This window comes from Pongo abelii, chromosome 1 (assembly GCF_028885655.2).
Source record: "Pongo abelii isolate AG06213 chromosome 1, NHGRI_mPonAbe1-v2.0_pri, whole genome shotgun sequence".
Classification (NCBI taxonomy): domain Eukaryota; kingdom Metazoa; phylum Chordata; class Mammalia; order Primates; family Hominidae; genus Pongo; species Pongo abelii.
The window spans coordinates 121,774,281-121,793,815 of NC_071985.2; the positions used below are offsets into that span (position 1 = coordinate 121,774,281).

The 19,535-nt window shown below is 37.2% G+C and overlaps 1 protein-coding gene across 2 annotated transcripts; it reads left to right on the forward strand.

Annotated features, from left to right (window-relative positions):
* The first annotated feature begins 653 nt into the window (after window positions 1–653).
* LRIF1 (ligand dependent nuclear receptor interacting factor 1) lies at window positions 654–18,756 on the forward strand. 2 transcript variants are annotated; one of them, XM_002810454.6, is made up of 4 exons: window positions 654–2,304; window positions 13,139–14,666; window positions 15,835–16,107; window positions 17,530–18,756. In XM_002810454.6, exons 1-4 carry the CDS (start codon window positions 2,237–2,239, stop codon window positions 17,968–17,970), a joined length of 2,310 nt encoding a protein of 769 aa, XP_002810500.1. In that variant the 5' UTR covers window positions 654–2,236; the 3' UTR covers window positions 17,971–18,756. The 2 variants fall into 2 exon arrangements, with proteins under 2 accessions (XP_002810500.1, XP_009244776.1); XM_009246501.4 differs by having other exon boundaries at window positions 1,283–2,304; window positions 17,533–18,756.
* Window positions 18,757–19,535: the final 779 nt, after the last annotated feature.

Consider the following 19,535-nt stretch of genomic DNA (forward strand, 5'->3'; position numbering starts at 1 on the left):
TTTTTTTTTTAACGCAGTGGGATGACACCATCAGATTTGTGTTTCCATATGGTATCTCTGGCTGCAGCATTTAGAGGAATACAAGAGTGGATATGAGGCTCACACCTGTAATCCCAGCACTTTGGGAGGCTGAGGTGGGCGGATCATGAAGTCAGGAGATGGAGACCATCCTGGCTAATGCAGTGAAACCCCATCTCTAATTAAAATACAAAAAATTAGCTGGGTGTGGTGGCGGGCGCCTGTAGTCCCAGCTACTCAGGAGGCTGAGGCAGGAGAATACCCAGGAGGCGAAGCTTGCAGTGAGCTGAGATTGCCCACTGCACTCCAGCCTGGACGATAAAGTGAGACTCCCTCTAAAAAAATAAATAAAGAGTGAATATGAGGATGTCAGTTAAAGCTTCACTAGACCAAGTAAGCTTGCTCTACAGTAGTAGTAATAGAAATATAAAGCAGACTTGTAAGATACTTAGAAGATAAAATCTGCAAAAGTTGGTGAATTGTATATTTTGGAATAAAAAAAGGAAAGTGTTAAGGATGACACTGGGATTTAGGCATCTTTAATAGAAGGAAGCTCTGTCTTTCTTTCTTTCTGAGATAGCACTGATAAAAGAAAATGTGTAATGGGGGGAAGAAAAGCAAGTCATAAGTGTGGTTTTGAACATATTTCATTTGAAGGGGCTTTTAAAATAGCAAAAAGGATATCTCAACAATTCACTTGAACATCCAGGTATAGATCTCAGAGAAACCAGAACTGGGAACATAAATTTATGAGTCACATGGCAGCATAATGCAGTAGTAAAGTACATGGTGTGTTCAGCCAGACAACCTGGATTTGGAGCCTGGCTCCATCACTCACAAGCTCTATGACCTCTAAAAAGTTGTTCACCCTCTCTGAGCATCAGTTACTTCATCTGCATATAATTCGTTTATTAGCTGTTAGGAGTAAATTAATTTTGTAAAACACTTAAATCAGTGCCAACGACATACATGTGTTTGGTGGTAAAATAATGGGTGGAGGTGGTAATTCAAGCCAGGAGCATGAATAAAACCACTAATCGAGACAAGGCAGCTTGAAAACAAGAGAATCAGTGATCAAGATGTAAGGAACTCCCTTGAAAAGGGAGATATCGTCAAAAGAGATTGAGAAGGTGTAGACAAAAAGGTAGGAGCAAAACCAGGAAAGTATATTGCCAATGGCGTCAAGATGAGGGAATAATTAATAGTGCTGCGAGGAAAAATTCTGAAATAGTGTGAGATAAAGAGCATCAACTGCAATGGACAGCTGAATAAATGATTTAATGAATACAATGGATGTTCTGATGCAACTCCCAGATCTCCCTTCAGAAATGAAGGTCTATATGACAATAGTGATAGTTTCGATGAACGTGGGCTGGAGGAAAGAGTTAAGTAAGTCTAGAGGCAAAGCTTCAGGAAAGAGGAGTAAACGGGAAACCTTCAGAGAAGCAGCAACAATAATCGCTGGCCACACGCAGGCGTTTGAAGTTTTCTCAGGCCACAAGTGTATGACTCCAAAAAAGCGCGCCGATGTCTTTTAATGCTCTGACGTGAGAGAAAAACGTACACTAGTCAGCGAGCACAGCAGCAGAAAATTTATGATTGACCCCGGAAACATTTAATTTTGCGTAGGTGTCGGGAGAGCTTTCTTTTGCGATTTGTTCCTTGATCCGGAAGAAAAGATAGCAACTATCACTTGCCATTGGATTGCATCATAAGGGTTGGGCTTTAGCGAGCCAGTCACCTTGGCAACCGGACGTGACGACCCCGGAAGACGCCCGACCGAGCTTTGCTCCAGCTATCGGCTTCAGTAGGCGGGGCGGCAGAGCCAGACTGACGCAGTCTTCAGCACTGACCAAGCTCTGTTGGGGGCGGTGCCACCAAGGCCACGCCCCCTGCGCCTGCTCCGGCTGAGTCTGGAGAGTTGTCGTAGGCTCTGGGGGCGGAGACTCACGCCGATTCTCTCTGAGCGTAGGGCAGTGAGGGCGCAGTCCACCGCCAGGAGCCTTCCGGTTTCTGGGTGTTGCGCGACCTCGCCCCGAAGCCTGGGGATACACCCTCTCGAGAGCCCGCTGTCGCCCTCCGTTAAGGTCGAACCCCTCACAGTTGCTGTGGGCAACTCCAGCCCAACATTCCCTCGCTCTGGTTCTCGCCCCATTGCGAAACTCGGCCCCACGCTTCCCACTTTCCTGGATGAGGTGTCCCCTTTCTCCCTACTAAAATGTCAAATAACCTACGGAGGGTCTTCCTGAAACCCGCAGAGGAAAATTCAGGCAACGCCTCGCGTTGGTAAGTACCGGTTTCGAATCCTCCCCACGGCTGCCCCTCTGTCCGTCTTAGGGATGTGGAGTCGGCCGTCGTTTCCGGACGCTGTGTAGTTGAAAGGAGTTGGACCCGCAGAGTGCGCCACCCAGGCGGGAAGCGCTCGTCTCCGCAGCGCTTAAAGCCCATAGAGCGCTTTCCTCTGGGAAATGTAAAACCTCTTTAGAGCCTGACACAGTCGCTCCCCGGCTCCGCGGGACTCCAGCGTCTCAAGTTTAATAGGCGGACCGAGTAGATCTCCACGGGAGATGAAAACCAAGATGGCCGACGCTCTTATGTGACTCAAACCTTCTGGAAGATTCTCATGCACACGCAGAAACGCAGCAGTCAGCGCGGATTAGCAAGTGCATCCCTGGTGGCGCTGGACCTTCAGTGAAAATAGTTACATTTTAATAGTGAGACAGAAAGGGTGTGTGATTGAAGAAAAATGGCTTTAGAATAAGGAGATTGAATATTTAAAATTTCAAGTAATAGCTTTATGTGAAGAGAGAAGTAAGAATGGAGAAATCCTCGTGTAAAGTCAGTCCTTTTGAACAGCGTTTTTGAAGTAGGGTGTAATGAAGTGCCATTTCATTGTTTGTTTATATTTGGCATGAGGAGAGTCCGGTAGTTCTAAGGAAGATATTCTTGTAAAGTTAGAAAATAGATGATCAGTAACTTAGTTTTTTTTTTTTTTTTAAATTGTATTACAAGGAAATGAATCGGAAACAATGTTAGCTAAAGCAGAATATTTTCACTTGTACTCTCACATGGTTAGTAGATTAAGTGATAAGAAAAAAATAGGGTCTGCAGACTCTAATAAGAAAATGAAAAACTAAGATGCAAAACTCATGGAAGAGGATTTTCGTTTGAAGAAAATCAGGCTACCTGGGGTTAATCTCAACTTTGCTAGTTAGCATTTGTGAGGCCAGGTACCTGTTTCCAGTCTGTAAATAATAGCACTTACAAATATTTTAAAGATTAGGAGAATGAAATAATGTAAAATACGTCATGTAGGAAAATAGTAAAGCACAATTTAAATGTTAACTATTACTATTATAAGCATACAACTTTAATTCTGTACAGATTTTAGCCCAGCAGGTAGTTTTTTTTAATTACAAGTAGATAGAAAACCATTGCAATAAAGACCGTAAGTAATGGTGATTCCTTAAAAGCAATATTATAAAAGGAAATGGTCACTAATAGTAATGAGCCAAAATTCTATTGAACTGTCAAGATAGAACCATTGTATTTCAAATCATAAAAAGAGCCATTTTTTGGTATACTTCTGTGTTTTTTTCTTTTTTCTTTTTTTTAATTTTGTGGTGGAAGTTTGGGGGAAGGGGCAGAGAGTGCCTTGTGTACATATGAAAAAGTAGAATTACTTTTTAATGATTAATTTCTGCTGCCTTATTTTAGTACCTGAATACTTAATGACTTCTGACTTAGCTCAATTTATAGAAAATTTGTTTTAGGATTGCATTTTTAAATAGTAAGATAAACAACTTTACTTTGTGTGTGTGTGTGTGTGTGTGTGTGTGTGTGTGTGTGTGTGTACCCTTAACTCTGTTATCCAATTTCTAATCCTTTTGGGGATTTGGAGATTTTTAAATTACAAATTACGTTCAAAAGTCATTTTGAGTTCATTAACTCATTGATTTATGCATTGTTTTTATTTTTTTTTGAATGTATTTATTTAAATCATTGAGGTTTTACATCATATATTTGGGACATTTACCAGATGACTTTCTGAAGCTTCGACATTGACTTTGGTTAATGGTTGCATATTTGATTCCATTCTGTTTTGTAAGTAACATAACATCCAAATATAATTTTGTGAATAATATTAACAGCCCTTGTAGTTTATTGGAAACTTAGTTTTCTTATTTTTCTGGTAACATATTTGATGGTACTAAATCATTTATTTTTATAACTTAAATGACTATGATTTTCTTATTGTTTGTAGCTTATTAAATTTTTCCTGTTACTGCTTATTTAAAATTTTTCAGTAGCATAATACAGAATTGTATATTGTTATATATTGTTTGAAGTATCTAATTCATCAGAACATCACATATAAAACTCAAATTTAATCTTAGAGTACAAAGGAAAAATCTGGAAGATATTTGTGGTAGTATGCATTTAATTTATATTGATTGGGGTTTTATTGTCGAAGAACAAAGCAGGAGTCAGAACACTATAGTGGAAAGAACCTTTTAAGTCATAGAGACTTGGGTTCATATCCTAGCTTACCACTTATTATCAATACAGTTTAAACATTTGATGAAAAAACATTCATTTAGTGCCTACTATCTATATGATAGACTGTGCTAAATGGGAAGACTGATTAAATAATAGGATATGGGCTGTTGCCAGGGAAAACCTTACAGTCATGGTGGAGGAGGAGGAAGATAGAGTTGATGTAGTAAAGGAAGAAAGTAGAGGAAGGGAGTTGGAAGAAAGATTCAAAGAACAGCTGAGTTGGGAAACATAAGTATCAGCTTTCCAGTTAAAGATGAAAGCAGGATATGCCTATGCAGAGAACTGGTAAATAAAGGACGTGTATGGTTTATGATTGATACTTGTTGCTTGATTCTGTTACAAGTAGGATAGATAGATAGCTCTTAAGGGTTCTGTTTGCCCTGCTAAGGAGATTAGACTTCATCTATTGGAAATAGTTCAGAATATTTTAAGAAAAAGACTGACACAGGTGTACATTTTAGACAACTGTTGGCAGTGTGGATTTTAGGGTCAGTGATCTACATATAAGGATCCTATTTCAGTTGTCTACATATAAGGATCCTATTTCAGTTGTCTTTTCAGAAATTCTGAGGGCCTGAACTAGCTGGTGCAGTACAGTAGGGGTTGGATTCAAAGAAATATAGAAGGGAAAATAGACCGACTTCGTTAATGAATTGGCAGGAAGAAAGGGAGATCAGTTATGATGCCAGTTTTCTGGATGGATATTGGTAAATTAACTGACATGAGGAACACATCAAGAAAGCAGTCAGATATTTGAATATGAAGCTCAGGCTGAGTCAGAGCTGAGACTAGAGATTTGGGAAGCATCACCTTAGAGGTACTATAATGAAAGCCTGTGATTATATATCCTACAATAATAAGAATTAAGACATCATGTGATTGGCCATTGGCAGCTATCTTCCCATAACCATTTGTATTCAAATGGGGAGCTAAACTTAAGTGTTCTCAGCAGGGGTTTTGGTTTGATTGGAATGATGATGCTTCATTGTCAGTTCAGTATGCATTTTGTTGTGTACAGTGTTTTATTATCTTTTGTGATTTGAGTGTGTGTATGTGTGTGTGAGGGAGAGACAGACACACATACTATACAGTCTAAATGAAATCTGTCATTAATCTCTCAGTTTATACATTTGAATTTTTTGGACCCTGTTATAATGGGGTTATGCTAAAGTAAATACAGAAAGTAGATAAGCTTTCTCAAGGGGAGTGTGTAATTCTAAGTAAGTTAGTAAATATTTCTGAATCTCCATTTTCTCAAGTATAAAATGGGAATGGCAGTTCATAACTTTCTTGACTGGTTATTAGGATTAGAGTTAGTAACAACTGTTATATCTATCATGTACGCAATACATGGTACATATTATTGATAGATAAGTATGTTATGTACTTATATATATTATGTTCTGTATGTACATGTTATGTCATAGATAGTAAGATAGAAAAGGAGTTCCTAGCAGATGAAAAAAATATATTTTGCAAAAATATCTGTAAAATGTTCATCAGCCTTCAACATTTTTATTAGTCTATTTCTGATATATGAATGCCTCATATCAATATTAGAATAGTAAAAAATGTCAGAAGTTATATAACATTACCAATATGTTTAATGTGCCTTTTTATTAAATTTCTGATTCCTTTTTTTTTGAGATGGAGTCTGGCTCTGTCGCCAGGCTGGAGCGCTGGAGTGCAGTGGCGCGATCTTGGCTTGCTGCAACCTCCACCTCCTGGGTTCAAGTGATTGTCCTGCCTCAGCCTCCCAAGTAGCTGGGACTACAGGCGTGTGCCACCACGCCCAGCTAATTTTTGTATTTTTAGTAGAGACGGGGTTTCACCATGTTGGCCAGGATGGTCTTCGATCTCTTGACCTCGTGATCCACCCGCCTCGGCCTCCCAAGGTGCTGGGATTACAGGCATGAGCCACCACACCCAGCCAAATTTCTCATTACATTTTTAAAAGACCTTATCTTACCTTATTCTCAGAGACCAATTGCATATTTTAATGGAAGATGATAACTATTAAGCTCCCAGGCAGTTATTTCATTTACTTCTCCTAGTAAGCTTTATTTTCCCCTATTTAACAAATGAAGAAACAGATTCAAAGAGGATAAGTACGTTTTCTAGTCAACTTGTAATTATAAGAACCAGAATTAGTAGCCCGTAATCTTTCTAATATGTTCCTCTTTTCTCTTTTAAACTGTTAAACTGTATTATTTTTCAAATGTAGTTTCTCTGAACACCAGCTGATTTAAAGTAATTAGGTGACCAAACTAGAAAATGGGATGCAGAATCTGGTTCTAGTTTTAGTTCTGACATTAGCCTGCAGAATATGATCTTTCAGAAAACAGAATCTTTGAGGATTTTAATTATTTAATCTCTTCAATGGAAGGCTCCTTCTAGATATGAAAAACTGTATATTGATAGAAGGAGTACGAATTTCATCCTGAGTTATTACTTCTTAGCATTCTGCAGATTAATTTTTAGAACTCATTACATTTTGTTGCCAAGAAATTATGGATTTTTAAAAAATATATAGCTTGTAGGATTCAATTCAGCTAACATTATTGTGTGCAATTTCCAGTTTCTGAATTAGATGCAGAGTATATAGATATGAATAGGATAATCTACCCTGCAGGAATTTATGGTCCGTGGTAGATTATGTGACTCTCACTGATACACTGACATGGAAGAAGCTTAATTTTTCTTCCTTTTATTTTTTGGAGGAGAAATAGAGGAAAAGAGAGGGAAAAATTTAGTGATCAGATTGGAAAATAGCTCACACAATATAGTTTTTTTATAAAGCAGAAATATAGATGTCATATAAAATACTATGCTTGGTATTGGAAGGCTATTTGCAAAATTATAAAGCCTCTCACTTTAAGGAGTTTCAGTCATATTGAATGAAACAATACTCATTTTTAAAAATTAGCTAATAGATTAAAGTCAGTAAAGAAAGCATTATATAATTTCCAACATTAATAGCACCAATGGGAGTGCATTCGGGATTCCAAGTTGGAGGAAATTAAGCTGGAGTGACTGGCAGATATTTTATGGAAAAGATAGAATTGGAAACTAATTTTATATTGTTGGAGAAGAAAAATAATAATACTTTGAGTAAATAATGTAATGTACATGGCATATTCCAGAATAGCAAAGAGATCTCTCTGGTAAGAGCAGAGATTTCACATTGAGAAGTTGTGGGTGGTATTGTTGTAGAGATTGGTTGGAGCTAGATTGTAGATGATTTTCGTGTCCAGCTGAATTGGCAATGATGAATACTAAAACTTTGAACAGGAGGTAACAGGATGAAAACAATTTTAGTCTGCCACAGATACATAATAGTCAATAGTGGCTGCAATCAGAAAAACTAAACATCAGCAAAATACTGTAGGGATGAGAATGATGAGTGCTAGACACATCTGATGACGATCTCATGTAGATGGTGGAAGTCACAATGATGAAGAAACAAAAGACGGATGAAATGGGTTAAAAAGAAAACCTTATAGACTTGATGATTCAGTATGCATTTATTAAATATTTACCTTTTGTAGGCACATATGCAAGGTTCTGTGGATGAATTTAAAGTAAATAAGAATGATGATAAAGACAAATCAGCAATGACTAGGTGATTTAAAACCTATATGATGTGGAACATATTGGCACTGCCGTATGATTGAATGGTAGGATAGACTACTAGTTTTCAACAGAGAGTAATTTTAACTTCGTAGATTTAAAGCGATGGTATTAAAATGTTTGGTAAGACATGACAAATACAGAACTGATGTCAATTCCAGTAGGAGACAGGAATAAAAGGATATAACTATGGGAGTCATTATTCCAAAGAAGATAGTTGAAAATAGTTGAAGCTGTGAGAATTGTTGCAGTCTTTTTTTTTTTTTTTTTTTTTTTGAGGCTGAGTCTTGCTCTGTCGCCCTGGCTGGAGTGCAGTGGTGCCATCTCAGCTCACTGCAAGCTCCGCCTCCTCCTCACTCCATTCTCCTAACTCAGCCTCCTGAGTAGCTGGGACTACAGGCGCTTGCCACCACGCCCGGCTAATTTATTTTTTTTGTATTTTTAGTAGAGACGGGGTTTCACTGTGTTAGCCAGGATGGTCTCGATCTCCTGACCTCGTGATCCACCTGCCTTGGCCTCCCAAAGTGCTGGGATTACAGGCATGAGCCACCGTGCCAGGCAAATTGTTGCAGTCTTTAAGGAAGAATGTCTTGAAGGAGAAAAACAGGGTCAAGAAATGTGGGATAGTTACAGGAGAATGCTTAGAATGCAGAAAATGAGTAAGGGAGCATTAGGAAAGTCAAGAGAAACAGAAGTTGTACACAGTGGAAACTATGATAGGTAAGAGGATCAATATGGAGGGATAATTAGTTGCAACAGAGAGTACCTAGGGAATGAAGATAAAGACAGATTTAACTGTGAGAACATATTTGGTAATCTTTGAGAATGAAGTTTTAGTAGAATAATAGGAAAGAAAATAGACTGCAGAAGAAAGTAGACTTTAAGATAACTTTCTGGCATATCACTTAATTGCAGCTTGTTAACACCATCTACCAACTTCCTGTCACTGAACTTGGCGCTTAGTTCACCATCTAGCTCACCATCTTCCCTCGTGTGATTTCAGTATCCGTAGGGATAATCTCTTTGTCACCTCATCTTTATTACAGAGATCTTTTCCCCCAGTGCTCTTATTCTCTGTTCTGTTGCACCTATCTACTTTTGTAGTCCTTATTATTAGATGAAATTGCTGCATCTACAAAACTATTTCACGCATCCTGTTTTCTAAATGCCAGTTCCTGTATTTCTAGCTGACTTGTTTAACTGTTCCTACTGTAACTGTTAACTTTATCTGGCCCTACAGACCAATAATCCCTTTATTTTATCCCTATACTTTAGCCTTTTATTCTCTCATTTTCTTCCTATCCAGTTTAGACTCTGTTTCATTTTAATAACTCTTATCAATACCTTAAATTCTTTTGCTCTTCTTTGATTTTTTTGTTGCACCTTCCTGATGCCACCCAACCCTGGATGAACTCAATATGCTTTCTCTTTGTCTATGCTTGGTGTGACAAGGAAAATCTCGAGTACAGATTAGTACCACTATAAATTCATAACCACTACCTGTCTCCCCATGCCATCAGCACATCTTGGCAACTCTAATATCTTCTATGGTCAGTTTACTCCTTCACGAAGACTGCTTCAAATCTTTGATTCTCCTCAAATCTTTCCATATTTTTGCTCTTAGTTTTAGCAGATGATGTCGTGTGATTTTTCATAAAGAAAATAAAACCCTTTAAATGAGAATTACCTCAGCCTTCTAACCCCAAAGTTGTATGCTTACCTGAAAATGCAACTAACCTCTCCTCCAGTGTTGCAATGGAAGGAGATAGGTCTCCAGCTCTCTTTAAGGCTCAGTCCCTTCACCTGTCTCTCTGGTTTCCATTTCCTACCTCCTTCTCATTGTGTATCCCTTTTCCTTTATTACCAGTTTCTTCCCTTAACTGGCTTACTTGAGTATTTACATATGTTCTGGTTAATGTAACCTTAAACAAAGAAAAAGGAAAGATCCCTTCTTTGATTCCATTTATTCCTGTAGCTTCCTGCCAGTCTTTCTCTTCCCCTTGACAGTCGAAGTTTAAAAAGAGTTGTCTACTTGCTTTCTTCATATCCACTCTTCAGCAACTTCTTTCCCCTACCACACTGCTCTTATTAAAGCCATCAATGATCTTCACAGCACTATTTTCAGTGCACATTTTTAATCCTTATCCTATTTGCCATGTCAGAAACTTTCAGTATAATTGCCCAATTTTCTTAAAATCCTCTATTCCTTTGGCTTAACATTGCATCAGAAGCAATGGTTTTCTTCCTATGACCCTAAGAACAATGGAAGGCCTCTGCAATGTTTTAAGCAGGGAAAGATCAGTTTTAGTGTGCTGAGTAAATTGAAAGGTAGAAGATATGATTGAAGAAAAAAATCAGTCGTGAAGCTGTTGTAGTATTCTAAGCCAGAGATGATGTTTGCTTGGAGTAGAGTAGTAACAGTTGATTTGGACAGAATTGAACAGGTGAAAGGAAATTTAGGAGACAATATCAACAGGATTTTGTGATCACTGAATATAAGGAATAAGAAAGGAGGATTTACCTATTCTGACTTAAGGCACCTAAGGTAGATGAGATGTTATTTAGCAAAGAAAACCCTGCAGAAGATGGAATTTGGGAGATTAGGATGGGCAGAGATCTGCTGGCCATGTTGAATTTTAGGAACGTTTGAGATTCTGAATGAAAATGTTAAAAGGGAATTTGGATGTATAAGCCTAAATTTCAAAGAAGCCACAGATAGAAATATTGAAATTGTTGATGTGTAAGTGATAATTTAATTGAAGTTACGCATTGAGAAGAAAGCATCTAACGAAAGACTACAGAATAGGAAGAGAAGGATTCTTTCTAAGCTTTGGTAAACTCCCAACATTTGAAAGTTGATTCAAAAGTATGAGTTGGTAAAGAAGACTGAGGAGCCACTACAGAGGCTACTGTTACTCTTTTGATTTTTAAAAATCAATTAAAATACAATAATGCACAAAAACAGAGTGGGCCAGATTAGGCCTGGAGGCTACAGCTTACTGACTTTTTTTTCCTAATGAGCCTGGTGCTTAACTTAAAAAAGACACTTGGTAAATTTTTGTGTAATGACTTAATATTGAATATGTTCTTATCCAGGTCAAATGTGCTTTTCTTGTGGTGCAGGGAGGTAATAAAGGTAGATTTTGCCTCTTAAAGCCCTGAAAGCAAGAATTCATCCTTTTCTTTGGTGTTATTCTCTTAAGAAGTTAACTTTTAATTTATTAAAAGTCACTGTATGACCAGCCTGGACAACATAGCAAAACTTTGCCTCTATAAAAATTACAAAAATTAGCCGGGTTTGGTGGCGTGCATCTGTAGTCTCAGCTACTTGAGAAGCTGAGGTAGAAGGATAGCTTGAGCCCAGGAGGTGGAGATTGCAGTGAGCCGAGATTGTACACCTACACTGCAGTCTGGATGACAGAGCCGGGCCCTGTCTCAACAGCAACAATAACAAAAGGTCAATGTAATATTTTGACCCACTCTCACGTGTCCAAAAGACTGTTTTAAATTTTTGTGAGGGTATAATAATGTTATTTGGGCTGCAGAAAGATAAACCAAATTTCCATGGATACGTAGAATTTCAGGTATTGATTTTTATTAATACCTGAGGGTTTTAAAAACATACCTTTATGCTTTTGAGAATCCTAATTATTATCATTATTATTTGCCCTTGAACTTTTGTATTTATTTGATCTTAGTTATCTAAGACCATGCTAGGTCTATGGGATATGGACGCTGCACTCATATTGCTAGAATTTAACATGAGAGACAGTCTATAGACAAACAAACATATTAATATATGATGACAATCTATGATATATACCATGAAGGAAGCTAACAAGCATAATGTTATGGATTAATTATGAAGGAAGGACAAGGGTAAAGTGGTCAGAAAATGTATCTCTTGAGAAATATTATTTATGCCAAGACTTGAGCTATGTGAAGAGTTGAGTTGGGTGAGGAGTACCTAGGTAGAGTGATAGTATGTGTGACATGAAAGCTCAGTATTTCCCAGGAGCTGAAAGATGTTTTAGATATAAATAAGGTAAGGCATTTACATTCAAGTAATCTCGAAATAACTAATTATGCAAACAGAGATTAGTATATATTGATTTTTCTTAAGATTAGACAGTCTATACTAAGAAATAATTCAAGACATGGGGGTCAGAATTGATTCAGTTAAAAAAAATTGATTTCCAGTCTGTTCCACATTGATTGAAAACCATTCAGCTGAAATTGCAGTGGTATTATATGTATGGGTTGTGATAGGTGATTGACAATTGACTAATATAAATAATTGCTATACCAGAGACTGTGTAGCACTAAACCTCAAATGTGCTGAAACAGTAATCAGAAGAAAATGATTCCTATGTAAACAGTTCAGTGAAATCTATAGTACAAAAATGTGGCAAACTAAGGTAACACCATGAGAGATAGCTTAGGCAAAAGAAGAATGGCTGGCAGAACTTGTAAGTTATTGAAGGAAGAAGACAGAACAGATTAAGAGGAAAAAGAGAGAAATGGAATAAGAGTAAGTGGAGAGGGAATGAGAATCTTCAGTTAGAGTAGAGGAGGAGGGCAAGAGGAAGGAATTCAGGGAAAGGGGGAAGGGAGGATGCTAATATTTTAAGAGGAGCTTACTTTAGTAGCATAGTTTTATATAGGGCAAAACCTTAGAAATGTCTACTTTTAGTCTTAGGAATAAATGTTATTATCTCATATGCATTGCCTAATCATATAGGGAGTTGACTATATCATTATCTCTTCTACTTCAAAATATTTGTTTTGCAGTCTTTCACTTTAAAAACTCGAAATGGAAAATTATATACTTTATATTTTAATATTTAAAAATATTTACAAATATTTATTTTTAAATAAAATGTATATACCATGTAGTATGTTGTATTTATTTACTCAATGTTCTTTTAAGTGTTTCAGGCTGCATGTACCAAGTAGTTCAGACGATTGGCTCGGATGGAAAAAATCTTCTGCAATTACTTCCAATTCCTAAGTCTTCTGGAAATCTTATACCACTAGTTCAATCTTCAGTCATGTCTGATGCTTTGAAAGGGAATACAGGAAAACCAGTTCAAGTTACTTTTCAGACTCAGATTTCCAGCTCTTCCACAAGTGCATCAGTTCAATTGCCCATTTTTCAGCCAGCCAGTTCTTCAAACTATTTTCTTACAAGAACAGTAGATACATCAGAAAAAGGTAGAGTTACTTCTGTGGGAACTGGAAATTTTTCTTCATCAGTTTCTAAAGTTCAGAGTCATGGTGTGAAAATTGATGGACTCACCATGCAAACATTTGCTGTTCCTCCCTCAACACAAAAAGACTCATCTTTTATTGTAGTTAATACCCAGAGTCTTCCAGTGACTGTGAAGTCTCCAGTTTTGCCTTCTGGGCATCATTTACAGATTCCAGCCCATGCTGAAGTGAAATCTGTACCAGCGTCGTCATTGCCTCCTTCAGTGCAGCAAAAGATACTTGCAACTGCCACCACCAGTACCTCAGGAATGGTTGAGGCCTCCCAAATGCCAACCGTTATTTATGTATCTCCTGTAAATACAGTGAAAAATGTAGTTACCAAGAACTTTCAAAACATTTACCCAAAACCTGTTACAGAAATAGCAAAGCCAGTAATACTAAATACCACACAAATTCCAAAGAATGTTGCTACAGAGACACAGTTGAAAGGTGGTCAGCATTCTCAAGCTGCTCCAGTGAAATGGATTTTCCAAGATAATCTACAGCCTTTTACGCCATCTCTTGTTCCTGTTAAGTCTTCAAATAATGTGGCTTCAAAGATTTTAAAAACTTTTGTAGATAGGAAAAATTTGGGAGATAATGCTATAAATATGCCATCATTGAGTACCATCGATCCTAGTGGGACGCGATCCAAAAATATGCCTATTAAAGATAATGCTTTGGTTATGTTTAATGGGAAAGTCTATCTGTTGGCTAAAAAGGGGACAGATGTTCTGCCATCACAAATTGACCAACAGAATTCTGTTTCTCCTGATACTCCAGTAAGAAAAGACACGTTACAGACAGTGAGTTCAAGTCCAGTCACAGAAATATCCAGAGAGGTTGTAAATATTGTTTTGGCTAAAAGTAAATCTTCCCAGATGGAGACAAAATCACTTTCCAATACCCAGCTTGCTTCCATGGCCAATCTAAGGGCAGAGAAGAATAAAGTGGAGAAACCATCTCCTTCTACCACAAATCCACATATGAACCAATCCAGTAACTACTTAAAACAGAGTAAGACTTTATTCACAAATCCAATCTTTCCAGTTGGATTTAGTACAGGACACAATGCCCCCAGAAAAGTAACAACCGTCATTTATGCTAGAAAAGGAAATGTCCTCCAGAGCATAGAGAAAATAAGTTCCTCTGTTGATGCAACAACTGTTACTTCACAACAGTGTGTTTTCAGAGACCAAGAACCAAAGGTAATTTTCCCATGTCAGGGTGCTCTTTTTATATATCTATATAGAAAAGTTTGTTTTCTTAATTCTCAAAGTTATCTATGATACCTCTTTCCCCCACTGCCAACCCCATCACACACAGACTATACACATATGAGTATTTAAGTCAAAACTTCCATCTGAGCAAATTTGAGGAGAAGTACAATTGGGTACAATCTTGTACAAAGGAGTACAATCTTTCTGTTGAAACACTTGGCATGCCAAATCTTTAAAACAAAAAATTCACAGAGCAAAAAGGTTTAGAAGAGTTGGGGAAGGATGATGTGAATTCAAAGCTTAGTAAAAATATGTGAGTATATGTATATACATACATGTATGTATGTATGTTCATATATAATAGCCTTTTTAGTATATGAGGAGATCAATATGCATGTAAAAGAGTTGGTTTTGGGGTTTTGTGGGGTTTTTTTGTGGTGGTGGTGGTGGTGGTATACAATGGAAAAGGCGAGATAGGGCTAATCAGTACCTTTCAGTAATTTGTGGAAATAAGATTTTATCAGCATCTTTGATGGGTTGATTTTTTTTTTGGTAGACAAATTTCATTTTCCTTTTTATTAGTTCTTTGTGACTCCTCAGCCAGTTACCCAACATGCCCACATAGTTACCTTTATGTTCAACTTAAGGTTTGTCTGTCTGTGTGCTTACTAGATATTTGTACCCATCTTTTCCTTGCTTACTTAGAGGTCTACTCAATAAATGTCAGCATTTCTCCCTTTCAGTACAGAATTCATTGAACTCCAGAGATGTAAGGAGGTAAATTCTGATTGTTAAATACAAGATCGATTAAAGGCATGTGTGACTTTTCCAGAAGACTACAATTTCTAAATAATGTCATATATGTTATTTTAACGTTGTCATTAGTCTGTATTCTCATTTTAGTTGTTTTAGAATTGACTACTTATTACCTTTCTAGTGCAACAAATTAATTGAGAAATTGTAGGGGGGAATATTTTAAGTTTGTACTTCCTTATATTCAGTTTTTTGAGTGTGGGTAGTAAGGCAAGGATAATACAAACTAATCAGAAAGCATGATATGTTCTTTTATGTAAGATGAAATAATCACTTAGTTGCTTAATGAAGTAACTTGAATAATTAGCAGTATTGTTTGTGTGTTTTCTTTTCCTAATTCCAGATCCATAATGAGATGGCATCAACATCAGATAAAGGTGCCCAAGGAAGAAATGACAAGAAAGATTCTCAAGGAAGAAGTAATAAGACATTACATCTGAAGAGTGATGCTGAATTTAAAAAGATATTTGGCCTTACTAAAGATTTGAGAGTGTGCCTTACTCGAATTCCTGACCTTTTGACCTCTGGAGAAGGTTTCGATTCCTTTAGCAGTTTGGTAAAGAGTGGTACTTACAAAGAGACAGAGTTTATAGTGAAGGAAGGAGAGAGAAAACAGGTAGGTAATACGTTTTGATGTGCTCTTCATAGGTACTACAAATGATACATGAATATTACTTTTCTTGATTTGGTTTTAACCCTTGTGCATTAGTATAAATGATGGTTGTTACTGGTTTTGCAAATATATAATACCAAAACGATATTTAAAACAACCAGTCCCCAGCACTTTGGAAGGCTGAGGCGGGTGGATCACCTGAGGTCAGGAATACAAGACCAGCCTGACCAACATGATGAAACCCCATCTCTACTAAAAATACAAAAATTAGCTGGGCCTGGTGGCGGGCGCCTGTAATCCCAGCTACTTAGGAGGCTGAGGCAGGAGAATCACTTGAACCCGGGAGGCGGAGGTTTTAGTGAGCTGAGATCACACCATTGCACTCCAGGCCGGGCGCAGTGGCTCACGCCTGTAATCCCAGCACTTTGGGAGGCCGAGGCAGGCGGATCACGAGGTCAAGAGATCGAGACCATCTTGGCCAACATGGTGAAACCCCGTCTCTACTAAAAATACAAAAAATTAGCTGGGCAAGGTAGTGCACACCTGTAGTCCCAACTACTCGGGAAGCTGAGGGCAGGAGAATCGCTTGAACCTGGAAAGCAGAGGTTGCAGTGAGCTGAGATCGCACCACTGCACTCCAGTCTGGCAACAGAACGAAACTCCGTCTCAAAAACAAAAAAAATTTATATACATATATAAATAAACACCCACACACACACACACACACACACACACACACGCGCACAGGTAAAAATGCATCCCAGTTAAAGATGTGTTTTAATTTTTTTTATTCACCTACTACATTTTTTTCCCATTATATTACAAGAAAATGGCCATAGCTTTTTAACTAGTCATCTTACTTTGAGGACTCTATCTAAAGGAAATAATTCAAATGTAGTAGAAGATATAAGCATGCATATGTTCTTAATAATAACCTTTTAAGCAACTTATATAGCTAATAATGATAAAAAGAAATGTCCATAACTTTGCCTGCTGTTATACTTTGACTTATGAATATGTCATTATCATGTAATATTCTGAACTTTAGATCAGAGACTAGTAAACATTTTCGGATGAAAATCCTCCACATGTGCCTGCTGTGCAAAGGAAAAGAAAAAAACTAAATCAATTTTATATCTCAGGCACTTTATAAGTGCTATTATATTTCTGTGGTAAGTCAGTATGGCTTCTAATACTTGAGCAAGAAAATGTGAATTAGGCAATTTCTTCTTACTGAATATGATTAAGACATTTTGGTACCATGCAGTGGGAAATATTTCTTTCTTGCTGTAGTTGTCTTCCATAAATTTTGTTAATTGTAATATCTAAATATTTGTTTCTGCAGATGTTGTTAAATTTGATAGTACCCGGTGCATTTAGCAGTAACATTTTGTTTTTGTTTTGGAATGTTATTCAATATTGCAGCAGAATTTTGATAAGAAAAGAAAAGCAAAAACTATTAAGAAGATGGATCACATAAAGAAGACAAAAACAGAGAATGCTTATAATGCAATCATAAATGGGGAAGCTAATGTCACCAGTTCCCAACCCCTAAGCAGTATTTTACCAACTTCAGATGTGTCACAACATAACATTCTCACGAGTCACAGCAAAACCAGACAAGAAAAGAGAACTGAGATGGAATACTATACCCATGAAAAGCAAGAGAAAGGCACATTGAATTCAAATGCAGCTTATGAACAAAGTCATTTCTTCAATAAAAATTATACCGAAGATATTTTCCCAGTGACACCACCGGAGTTAGAAGAAACCATTCGAGATGAAAAAATAAGAAGACTTAAGCAGGTGCTGAGAGAGAAAGAAGCAGCTCTTGAAGAAATGCGTAAGAAGATGCACCAAAAATAAAGTCTCCTGTAAAGACTTCAGTGAAATAGCTGTTTTTTAAAATATACTTCTGCATTAATAAGTTAATTGTAGATGTGTTCTGAAAGTGTCTTTGAATATGAAACTTGTTTTTTCATCAGTTGATAATAGAACTTTATTTAAGGAATACAGAAAAGGTTGATTCACATATGACTTGTGAATAATTTACATGAGGTATCTATACCTTTGTCTTAGATACCTTTTTTTGGAAGGATAAATTTTATATTTTTCTATTATTTTAACTAGAATTCTCCAAGTTTGAATATTTGGGCAGGGCTTTTATTATTGTTTGTATCTGTACCTAAATTGCTCAGGCATTATTCCAGCAGTAGATAATGACTGTGTATTACTGAAATTTTACAATCCAAGAGAGGAAATCAGCTCCAAACTTAGCTTTTCCAGTGGATTTGTATATGTACTTGCTTTATCTCTTTACCCTTAAAATGATGATACCTTGTATTCACCATTGTTTTTTTTTTTTAATGTCGTGAAATATGTATTATGGCAATATTATTTAAACATTCAAACATTTCTCAAGAATGAGCAACATTTGTAACTTTACAATGTAATTTTATATAATCCAAAGTGTATTTTAGAATTCAGGCTATTTGATGTTTTGTTTGCTTATAGTGATGTGTTGTTCCCAGGCAAATGCTGCTTTTTTTTTTTTTTTTTTTTTTGGACTGTGTACATATGTTACTGAGATTGTGTAAAAAGTAGATCCTGAACAGTTATCACATTTAATATTTCTTAAACTGTAAAAGTGTATTTTCTCTGTCTGGTTAGTCTTTGATTTGGGAAAGTTTGGGAATGGTGTAGGGATAGGGATTAAGAAATGGGGAGTTAGCTGACCGTGGTGGTGTGTGTTTGTAGTCCCAGCTACTCAGGAGTCTGAGTGGGGAGGATTGCTTGAGCCCAGGAGTTTGAGGCCAGCCTGGGCAGCACAGTGAGACCCTGTCTCTTAGAGAGAGAGGAGGAGGAGGAGAATAAGGTTATTAAAAAATGATCAGGCCGGGTGCAGTGGCTCACACCTGTAATCCCAGCACTTTGGGAGGCCGAGGCGGGCGGATCACCTGAGGTCAGGAGTTTGAGACAAGCCTGGCCAACATGGTGAAACTCTATCTCTACTAAAAATACAAAAATTAGTCGGGCACAGTGGCGGGCACCTGTAATCCTAACTAAGGAGGCTGAGGCAGGAGAATCGCTTGAACCTGGGAGGCGGAAGTTGCAGTGAGCCAAGATCGTGCCACCACTGCACTGCAGCCTGGGCAACAGAGCCAGACTCTGTCTCAAAAAAAAAAAAAAAAAAAAAAGATCAGATCTCTGGAAGTAAGAGAGGTTAAAGAAAAAAAAAATCTGTGCAATGGCAACTAAAGAGTAATTCAGAAAATACTGTAAAGAAGTGAAACAAATATACAGATCAGCTAGATTTTGCTGCTTTTTATTAACAGCTGTTTTGCAATATAATTCATGTACTGTAAAATCCAGCTTTTTAAAGTACACAGTTCACTGGTTTTTACTATGTTTACAGAGTTGTACAACGATCA